The 11170-nt window shown below is 39.4% G+C and overlaps 1 protein-coding gene across 1 annotated transcript; it reads left to right on the top strand.

The window, feature by feature from the left end:
- The first annotated feature begins 6437 nt into the window (after positions 1 to 6437).
- On the top strand, positions 6438 to 9673 carry LOC133621461 (transmembrane protein 116-like). Its single transcript, XM_061983519.1, has 7 exons — positions 6438 to 6515; positions 6613 to 6650; positions 6722 to 6805; positions 6873 to 6990; positions 9201 to 9325; positions 9398 to 9465; positions 9573 to 9673. Exons 1-7 carry the CDS (start codon positions 6510 to 6512, stop codon positions 9671 to 9673), a joined length of 540 nt encoding a protein of 179 aa, XP_061839503.1. The 5' UTR covers positions 6438 to 6509.
- Positions 9674 to 11170: the final 1497 nt, after the last annotated feature.

Genomic DNA, 11170 nt, shown 5'->3' with positions numbered 1-11170 from the left:
ATATATATATATATATATATATATATATATATATATATACATATATATATATGTATATGTATATATATGTATATATTTAAAAATATATATGTAACGTTGTTAAACAGACGTTCATTGTGCTTGATTAAATTATGAATGAAGTGTTGCAACAGCGCCTGTTGCTGGCGAGAAGTGGTACGTACGGTTACCAGCGGGAAGTGCTCAGAACTGTGAAGCCTTCCAACCGGTGAGACACGATTTTGCATTGTCCGGGATTGCTTACTAATTAGTGAATATTGACTGTTTATATTTTGATTAGTACTTTGTAAAGTACACATAAAATGGTTCGCTAATTGGTATTGACCAAAACTGTATCTTAGAGTGATATTTTGAAGACAATAACACACTTTTACTGTGTAAACTAATTGGTGATTGTTGATGTGTTATTTAGAGAATCCCGTGACCCAAATGGACTCACAGTCTCACAATTTGCACTGTTTTGCAGGTAACATTATATTTCATGCCACTGTGATTGTTTGGTTGTTCATATAGCTGTCCTCACCTATTATTATGATGCTAATTGTAGCTTGGCTAGGCCGCAGCCTGGTTTATCAAAAAAAATGTTTTACGAAAAAAAATTTTTTGCTAAAATGTCGTAAGGGGGGACCCTAACAAAAAATTCAAAAAAACAGACTTGCTTCAGCAGCACATTTCTGGTGCTGTAGTTGTAGGAGATGTCTCAAAACGTCATCAGGAATCCCAACACAACCTGAAAATGGAAGAAAATGCATATTTTACGGAAACATTTTTTTGCTAAATTGTCTTAAGTGGGGACCCTTACAAAAAAATTCAAAAAAACAGACTTGCTTCAGCAGCACATTTCTGGTGCTGTAGTTGTATAAAATGTCTCAAAACGTCATCAGGAGTCCCGACACAACCTGAAAATGGAAGAAAATGCATATTTTACGGAACAAAAATGTTGCTAAAATGTTGTAAGGGAGGACGCTTACAAAAAATTCAAAAAAACGGACCTGCATTAGCAGCACAATTCTGGTGCTGTAGTTATATAAAATGTCTCAAAACGTCATCAGGAGTCCCGACACAACCTAAAAATGGAAGAAAAAAAAGGTTTTACGAAATAAAAAATTTGCTAAAATGGCGTAAGGGGGGACCCTTACAAAAAATTTAAAAAAAATGGACCTGCATTAGCAGCACAATTCTGGTGCTGTAGTTGTATAAAATGTCTCAAAACGTCATCAGGAGTCCCGACACAACCTGAAAATGGAAGAAAATGCATATTTTACGGAAATTTTTTTTTGCTAAAATGTCGTAAGGGGACCCTTACAAAAAATTGAAAAAAACGGACCTGCATTAGCAGCACAATTCTGGTGCTGTAGTTGTATAAAATGTCTCAAAACGTCATCAGGAGTCCGGACACAACCTGAAAATGGAAGAAAATGCATATTTTACGGAAAAAAATGTTTGCTAAAATGTTGTACCTGCATTAGCAGCACAATTCTGGTGCTGTAGTTGTATAAAATGTCTCAAAACGTCATCAGGAGCCCCGACACAAGCTGAAAATGGAAGAAAATGCATATTTTACAGAATTTTTTTTTTTTGCTAAAATGTCGTAAGGGGGGACCCTTACAAAAAAATTTTAAAAACAGACCTGCATTAGCAGCACAATTCTGGTGCTGTAGTTGTATAAAATGTCTCAAAACGTCATCAGGAGTCCGGACACAACCTGAAAATGGAAGAAAATGCATATTTTACGGAAAAAAATGTTTGCTAAAATGTCAAAAAATTCAAAAAAACAGACTTGCTTCAGCAGCAGAATTCTGGTGCTGTAGTTGTAGGAGATGTCTCAAAACGTCATCAGGAGTCTTGACACAACCTGAAAATGGAAGAAAATGCATATTTTACGGAAACATTTTTTTGCTAAAATGTTGTAAAGGGGGACCCTTACAAAAAATAAAAAAAAACGGACTTGCTTCAGCAGCACATTTCTGGTGCTGTAGTTGTATAAAATGTCTCAAAACATCATCAGGAGTCCCGACACAACCTGAAAATGGAAGAAAATGCATATTTTACGGATTTTTTTTTTTTGCTAAAATGTCGTAAGGGGGGACCCTTACAAAAAATGTTTGCTAAAATGTTGTACCTGCATTAGCAGCACAATTCTGGTGCTGTAGTTGTATAAAATGTCTCAAAACATCATCAGGAGTCCCGACACAACCTGAAAATGGAAGAAAATGCATATTTTACGGGAAAAAATGTTTGCTAAAATGTCATAAGGGGGGACCCTTACAAAAAATTCAAAAAAACGGACTTGCTTCATCAGCACAATTCTGGTGCTGTCGTTGTAGGAGATGTCTCAAAACGTCACCAGGAGTCCCGACACAACCTGAAAATGGAAGAAAATGCATATTTTACAGAAAAAATGTTTTGCTAAAATGTTGTAAAGGGGGACCCTTACAAAAAATTAAAAAGAAACGGACTTGCTTCAGCAGCACATTTCTGGTGCTGTAGTTGTATAAAATGTCTCAAAACATCATCAGGAGTCCCGACACAACCTGAAAATGGAAGAAAATGCATATTTTACGGAAATTTTTTTTGCTAAAATGTCGTAAGGGGGGACCCTTACAAAAAATTAAAAAAAACGGACTTTCTTCAGCAGCACATTTCTGGTGCTGTAGTTGTGTACAATGTCTCAAAACGTCATCAGGAGTCCCGACACAACCTGAAAATGGAAGAAAATGCATATTTTACGGAAAAAATTTTTGCTAAAATGCCGTAAGGGGGGACCCTTACAAAAAATTAAAAAAAACGGACTTTCTTCAGCAGCACATTTCTGGTGCTGTAGTTGTATACAATGTCTCAAAACGTCGTCAGGAGTCCCGACACAACCTGAAAATGGAAGAAAATGCATATTTTACGGAAAAAATTTTTGCTAAAATGTCGTAAGGGGGGACCCTTACAAAAAATTTAAAAAAACGGACTTTCTTCAGCAGCACATTTATGGTGCTGTAGTTGTATACAATGTCTCAAAACGTCATCAGTAGTCCCGACACAACCTGAAAATGGAAGAAAATGCATATTTTACGGAAATTTTTTTTGCAAAAATGTCGTAGGGGGGATCCTTATAAAAATTTCAAAAAAACGGACTTGCTTAAGCAGCACAATTCTGGTGCTGTAGTTGTCGGAGATGTCTCAAAACGTCATCAGGAGTCCCGACAAAACCTGAAAATGGAAGAAAATGCATATTTTACGGAAATTTTTTTTTGCTAAAATGTCGTAAGGGGGGACCCTTACAAAAAATTCAAAAAAACGGACTTGCTTCAGCAGCACAATTCTGGTGCTGTAGTTGTAGGAGATGTCTCAAAACGTCATCAGGAGTCCCGACACAACCTGAAAATAGAAGAAAATGCATATTTTACGTCAACATTTTTTTGCTAAAATGTCGTAACCATTTTCAGGTTGTGTCGGGACTCCTGATGACGTTTTGAGACATTTTATACAACTACAGCACCAGAAATGTGCTGCTGAAGCAAGTCGGTTTTTTTGAATTTTTTGTAAGGGTCCCCCCTTACGACATTTTAGCAAAAAAAAATTTCCATAAAACATTTTTTTTCTTCTATTTTCAGGTTGTGTCGGGACTCCTGATGACGTTTTGAGACATTTTATACAACTACAGCACCAGAAATGTGCTGCTGAAGCAAGTCCGTTTTTTTCAATTTTTTGTACGACATTTTAGCAAATATTTTGTTTCCTAAAGTCTTTTTTTTCTTCCATTTTTAGGTTGTGTCGGGACTGCTGATGACGTTTTGAGATATCTCCTTCAACTACAGCACCAGAATTGTGCTGCTGAAGCAAGTCCGTTTTTTTAAATTTTTTGTAAGGGTCCCCCCTTACGACATTTTAGCAAAAATTTTGTTTCGTAAAATATGTATTTTCTTCCATTTTCAGGTTGTGTCGGGACTCCAGATGATGTTTTGAGACATTTTATACAACTACAGCACCAGAAATGTGCTGCTGAAGCTAGTCCGTTTTTTTGAATTTTTTGTAAGGGTCCCCCCTTACGACATTTTAGCAAAAATTTTGTTTCGTAAAATATGTATTTTCTTCCATTTTCAGGTTGTTCAGGATGTTTTGAGACATTTTATACAACTACAGTATAAAATGTCTCAAAACGTCATCAGGAGTCTTGACACAACCTGAAAATGGAAGAAAATGCATATTTTACGAAAACATTTTTTTGCTAAAATGTCGTAACCATTTTCAGGTTGTGTCGGGACTCCTGATGACGTTTTGAGACATTTTATACAACTACAGCACCAGAAATGTGCTGCTGAAGCTAGTCCGTTTTTTTGAATTTTTTGTAAGGGTCCCCCCTTACGACATTTTAGCAAAAAAAAAAATTCCGTAAAATATGCATTTTCTTCCATTTTCAGGTTGTGTCGGGACTCCTGATGACGTTTTGAGACATTTTATACAACTACAGCACCAGAATTGTGCTGCTAATGCAGGCCTGTTTTTTGGAATTTTTTGTAAGGGTCCCCCCTTACGACATTTTAGCAAAAAAATTTTTGCGTAAAATATGCATTTTCTTCCATTTTCAGGTTGTGTCGGGACTCCTGATGACGTTTTGAGACATTTTATACAACTACAGCACCAGAATTGTGCTGCTGCTGAAGCAAGTCCGTTTTTTTGAATTTTTTGTAAGGTCCCCCCTTACGACATTTTAGCAAAACACTTTTTCCGTAAAACCTTTTTTTAATTTCATTTTCAGGTTGTGTCGGGATTCCTGATGACGTTTTGAGACATTTTATACAACTACAGCACCAGAATTGTGCTGCTGAAGCAAGTCCGTTTTTTTGAATTTTTTGTAAGGGTCCCCCCTTACGACATTTTAGCACATTTTTTTTTCCGTAAAACTTATTTTTTCTTCCATTTTCAGGTTGTGTCGGGACTCCTGATGACGTTTTGAGACATTTTATACAACAACAGCACCAGAATTGTGCTGCTAATGCAGGTCCGTTTTTTGGAATTTTTTGGAAGGGTCCCCCCTTACGACATTTTAGTACAAAAAAATTTCCGTAAAATATGCATTTTCTTCCATTTTCAGGTTATGTCGAGACTCCTGATTATTTTGAGACATCACCTACAACTACAGCACCATAATTGTGCTGCTGAAGCAAGTCCGTTTTTTTGAATTTTTTGTAAGGGTCCCCCCTTACGACATTTTAGCAAAAAAAAATGTCTGTAAAATATGCATTTTCTTCCATTTTCAGGTTGTGTCGGGACTCCTGATGACGTTTTGAGACATTTTATACAACTATAGCACCAGAATTGTGCTGCTAATGCAGGTCCGTTTTTTTGAATTTTTTGTAAGGGTCCCCCCTTATGACATTTTAGCAAAAAAAAAATGTCCGTAAAATATGCATTTTCTTCCATTTTCAGGTTGTGTTGGGACTCCTGATGACGTTTTGAGACATTTTATAAAACTACAGCACCAGAATTGTGCTGCTATTGCAGGTCCGTTTTTTTAAAAATTTTGTAAGGTTACGATATTTTAGCAATTTTTTTTCCCCGTGAAACCTTTTTTTTCTTCCATTTTCAGGTTGTGTCGGGACTCCTGATGACGTTTTGAGACATTTTATACAACTACAGCACCAGAATTGTGCTGCTAATGCAGGTCCATTTTTTTGAATTTTTTGTAAGGGTCCCCCTTACGACATTTTAGCAAAAAATAATTTCCGTAAAATATTCATTTTCTTCCATTTTCAGGTTGTGTCGGGACTCCTGGTGACGTTTTGAGACATTTTATACAACTATAGCACCAGAATTGTGCTGCTAATGCAGGTCCGTTTTTTTGAATTTTTTGTAAGGGTCCCCCCTTACGACATTTTAGCAACATTTTTTTTGTCCGTAAAACCTTTTTTTTCTTCCATTTTCAGGTTGTGTCGGGACTCCTGATGACGTTTTGAGACATTTTATACAACTACAGCACCAGAATTGTGCTGCTAGTGCAGGTCAGTTTTTTTGAATTTTTTGTAAGGGTCCCCCCTTTAGACATTTTAGTACAAATACATTTCCGTGAAATATGCATTTTCTTCCATTTTCAGGTTGTGTCGGGACTCCTGGTGACGTTTTGAGACATCTCCGACAACTACAGCACCAGAATTGTGCTGCTGAAGCAAGTCCATTTTTTTTAAATTTTTGTAAGGGTCCCCCCTTATGACATTTTAGCAAAAACATTTTCCCGTGAAACCTTTTTTTTCTTCCATTTTCAGGTTGTGTCGGGACTCCTGATGACGTTTTGAGACATTTTATACAACTACAGCACCAGAATTGTGCTGCTCATGCAGGTCCGTTTTTTTGAATTTTTTGTAAGGGTACCCCCTTACGACATTTTAGCAAACATTTTTTTCCATAAAATATGCATTTTCTTCCATTTTCAGGTTGTGTCGGGACTCCTGATGACGTTTTGAGACATTATATACAACTACAGCACCAGAATTGTGCTGCTAATGCAGGTCCGTTTTTTTGAATTTTTTGTAAGGGTCTTGGTTCTTTATGTGAATGTCTGTAAAGTTCTGCATCATCATGGTGATATTTTCCTCGTTTTCCAAGAGAGTCCCGGCCGCCAAGATGACGGCGCTGCTTTGTGGGTGAGTGCGAGCCACCTAGCGCGTTGTCACAGGAAGTGCGTTGAAGGTGAATGATGCACATGGGTCACCAGCGTGCTTCCGGTGATCTTGATGGCGCCCGTGTTCATCCGAGGAAGCGTGGGCCGCTGCGCCGCCAACTGCAGCGACTTGTACAGGTGAGACGTCTGCAGTCAAATCAGCGGCGGCGTGTTGCTAACATTTGATTACCTGGGACGAACACAGGGGTCCGCTGATGCTTCCTGTCGCCGCTCGGCAGCCGGTCAGAGCCTGCCTCGTGCTGCGCGTCTACTCCGGCGCCATCTTCCTCGCCGCGTTCTTCCTTACGTTGGTTGGCATGATGGTGAGTTGTGCACAGCAACGCTCACACTCACGCGTAGCGTGCCTCTGTCAGGTCCAGACACTGATGACATCTGTTAAACAGACAAAAAGCAAGGAATCATGCAGAGACAGAGTTCAATTTAGCTCATGTGGAGAACGCATGGAGCTACACACTTAGTCACAGTCTCGCCCTGCGCTCTAAGGTACAGCTCCCATGTCCCTCTATTTATTCAGGAGTTCCCCAGTCAACATCACTGAGGCCGCCTCTAAAAGGAGTGGTCACACATATCATGCAAAGCCGCTCCAGTCCGCATAATACGTGACGGAATGTGCTGGGGCCTTGTGATTTCGCCTTGTCTCTGCTTCGTCTGCGTGCTGTCGTCTTATCTTTGTTGAGGTCCTTGAAGTCCTTGGCTGTTAGCGGGCTAAAACAAAGATAACATCTGCGGCTGAGGCCACCCCTCAGCAGAGGTGGGTAGTAACGCGCTACATTTACTCCGTTACATCTACTTGAGTAACTTTTGGGATAAATTGTACTTCTAAGAGTAGTTTTAATGCAACATACTTTTACTTTTACTTGAGTATATTTATAGATAAGAAACGCTACTTTTACTCCGCTACTTTTATCTACATTCAGCTCGCTACTCGCTACAAATTTTTATCGATCTGTTAATGCACGCTTTGTTTGTTTTGGTCTGTCAGACAGACCTTCATAGTGCCTGCGTTTCAACATATACAGTCACTGGTGACGTTCACTCCGTTCCACCAATCAGATGCAGTCACTGGTGACGTTGGACCAATCAAACAGAGCCAGGGGTCACATGACCTGACTTAAACAAGTTGAAAAACGTATTGGGGTGTTACCATTTAGTGGTCAATTGTACGGAATATGTACTGTACTGTGCAATCTACTAATAAAAGTTCCAATCAATCAATCAAAAGTGTGAAGGAAAAAAGACCCTTTTTTATTTCAACCGTACATCCTGTCAAAAGCCTAAAGACTGACTTCACAGTTCCTGTCTTCACAATAAAAGTGCCGCTCCATCGCGCCTGCGCTTTCAAAATAAGAGTCTCCGAAAGCCAGCACAAACAAGCTAGCAAGCTACGGAGTTTGCCGCCAATGTATTTCTTGTAAAGTGTATAAAAACAAATATGGAAGCTGTACAAATAAGAAGCCAAAACCAACCACTTTCATGTGGTATTAGACAGAAAGGAGGAACTTTTTTTCTCCTCCATTTGAAAACGTGGACGTTCATCACTACTGTCTGATTCCAATCAATGCAAGTCATCAGAATCAGGTAATACACCAACTTATATTCTTGTCTTCATGAAAGAAAGGAATCTATATGTGTTAAACATGCATGTATATTCATTAAAACACCTTTAACATGTAAACAAAAACGGCAAAATAAATAAATATAAATTATATACTGTATATATCAATGTATGTATATATATACATATATATGTGTGTGTGTGTGTGTATATATGTTACTCATCAGTTACTCAGTACTTGAGTAGTTTTTTCACAACATACTTTTTACTTTTACTCAAGTAAATATTTGGGTGACTACTCCTTACTTTTACTTGAGTAATAAATCTCTAAAGTAACAGTACTCTTACTTGAGTACAATTTCTGGCTACTCTACCCACCTCTGCCCCTCAGACAAGAAGTTTTGTCCTTGCACAGATTGAAAAAGTACAGCTTGAGCACAATAGCTAATAACTATAGCAACGGACTTTAAGCGTACTAAAGTTGCGTGATAACTTACACATAATTATTCTAACAGCCTCGCTTGCACATAGAATGCCTCGTTAAGACATAGCATGCCTTGCTAGCATTTCGCACACCCTGCTAACACGTAGCGTGCTTTAACACATCAGGCTAGCAGGTAGCATGCCTTGTTAACAAGTCACGCTAGCACGTTGCGCTTTCTCGTAACATGCTTCGCTTACACACACACACAACGCCTCGCGAAGACATAGCATGGTTTGTTAAAATGTAGCGTGCCTTGTTAACACATAGCATGTTTCGCTAACAGAGCATGCCTCGTTTACACATAGAACGCCTCGTTAGGACGTCACATGCCTTGCTAACACGCAGCATGGCTCACTGATGCATCACGGTAACACGTAGCATGCCTCGCTTACACGTTGACTGCCTCGTTAGCACGTAACATGCCTTTCTAACATGTAGCATGCCTTGCTAACACGTAGCATGTCCTGCACCAGATGATCATGGGAAAAGCTCGTGATGTCATATGGTTACCTTGGCAACCAGCAGCGGGCCTCCTTCCGTTCGCTGGACTTTCGGATGCTGGCGTTCCCGCTCATCTTCGCCCTCTGCTGGGGACCCGGTCAGTTTGTCGTTTTTGTTTATTTTTTTTGTGTGTTGGTGGGGGAAAAAAAAAGCTCATGTGATCTTTCAGCGGCGTGTCTGGTGATGATGTCATCGAGGAACGCGAGCTCGGCCGCTGCGGTCGTCTACGTCATTCAGGTGGGTGATTTGCGACGTCGCGTTTCTTCGAAGGGGGCCCGGGGTCAGAGGTCACGTGTGTTTGTGCGTCAGGCCTTCACGTCGCCGTCCCAGGGCGTCTTCCATAGCGTGCTGCTGGCGGGGGAGGGGCCGGCTGGCGTGGCGGGACGCCGACACTCAGACGCCGTTGCTGCGAGCGCAGAAGAGAAACTACCGCACCTGGCTGTGATGTCATCACTTTCACTTTGGGTGGGCGGGGGATGCCCGCTGGAAAAAGGAAGCACGCCGCAGGAAAGGAGAAGTGGACATAGGTCACATGAAACAAAAATGTTTGGAAAGTTCTAGAAGAACCAGGTGACTCATCACAGTAATTAAGGTAAATATTATTTTCTTCTGTTGTCATATTTAGTCTGCTATCCCCCCCCCACACACACACACACACACACACACTTGGCAACCCCACAAAGAACGTTTTGTTAAACTAGCACAACTATGGCTCCGCAGCGCTCGTTGTCATAGCAACCACAACATTCGTCTGCTCTAATGAGGCGCACTAGCACGTGCGCGGCGTCCTACAAACAAACATGGCCGCCCACCACCGATTGCTCACACGTGCACGAGCGCTGACGTGCACTGCTGGTGTTTATTACGTCCTTTTTGTTATCAACGTGCGCTGATGGAACCACACACACACACACTTATGCACACACACTTGTATTTGTTACCTTTTTGAGACCTCCAAAAAAGCCTACCTCTTTAGGACCACCCTTTCTAGATATATAAAGATTAGTATTTACAACATTCATAATATATACTATGCAAATATAAAAAAGCTTGTTGTGAAAAATGAGTTGGAATTTCACAAGAAAAACTGAACATTTGTGCAATTATATGATAAAAGTTGGAATTTTACTCTAACAGTTGCAATTTTACAAGAAAAGCTTAACATTCTGGTAATTTAATGAAAAGAGTCGTACTTTTACTCGACAGAAGTCACAATTTTATAAGAAAACTTTAACATTATGGCAATATTATAATAATAATCGGAATTTTACCTGGCAAATTTATGACAAAAGTCATTTTACTCAAAAATGTCACTATTTTACAAGAACGACAAAAAAATCGGCAATATTGTGATAAAAGTCAGAATTTTATATGACAAATGTCACCATTTTGCATTAAAAAGTAATAATTTTACGAGAAAATATTGCAATATTAGAGAAACAAAGAATATGAGAAACTTCCCAATTTTATAAGAAAAAAGTCAACACATTGTGAGAAAAAGACTGCTTTTAATTTAAAAAAAATTTGTTATTGGTTTTTAAAAGGGATGTCCGATATTATCGGCCGATAAATGCTTTAAAATGTAATAATTATCGGTTTCAAAATTATCGGTATGGGTTTCAAAAAGTAAAAAGTATGACTTTTTAAAACACTGCTGTGTACACGGATGTAGGGAGAAGTACAGAGCGCCAATAAACCTTAAAGGCACTGCCTTTGCGTGCCGGCCCAGTCACATAATATCTACGGCTTTTCACACACACAAGTGAATGCAAATCATACTTGGTCAACAGCCGTACAGGTCACACTGAGGGTGGCCGTATAAGCAAGTTTAACACTGTTACAAATATGTGCCACACTGTAAACCCACACCAAACAAGAATAACAAACACATTTCGGGAGAACATCCGCACCGTAACACAACATAAACACAACAGAACAAATA

Source organism: Nerophis lumbriciformis, linkage group LG21 (genome assembly GCF_033978685.3).
Source record: "Nerophis lumbriciformis linkage group LG21, RoL_Nlum_v2.1, whole genome shotgun sequence".
NCBI classification, from domain to species: domain Eukaryota; kingdom Metazoa; phylum Chordata; class Actinopteri; order Syngnathiformes; family Syngnathidae; genus Nerophis; species Nerophis lumbriciformis.
The sequence above is the reverse complement of the archived record's forward strand: the minus strand, read 5'-3'. Positions and strand labels throughout refer to the sequence as shown.

Bases quoted from the DNA above. Each gene is read 5' to 3' on its own strand.
- LOC133621461 (XM_061983519.1), top strand. The intron at 6,806-6,872 runs GTGAGACGTCTG...GGACGAACACAG, and splicing joins AACTGCAGCGACTTGTACAG to GGGTCCGCTGATGCTTCCTG. The intron at 9,466-9,572 runs GTGGGTGATTTG...CGTCTTCCATAG, and splicing joins CGGTCGTCTACGTCATTCAG to CGTGCTGCTGGCGGGGGAGG.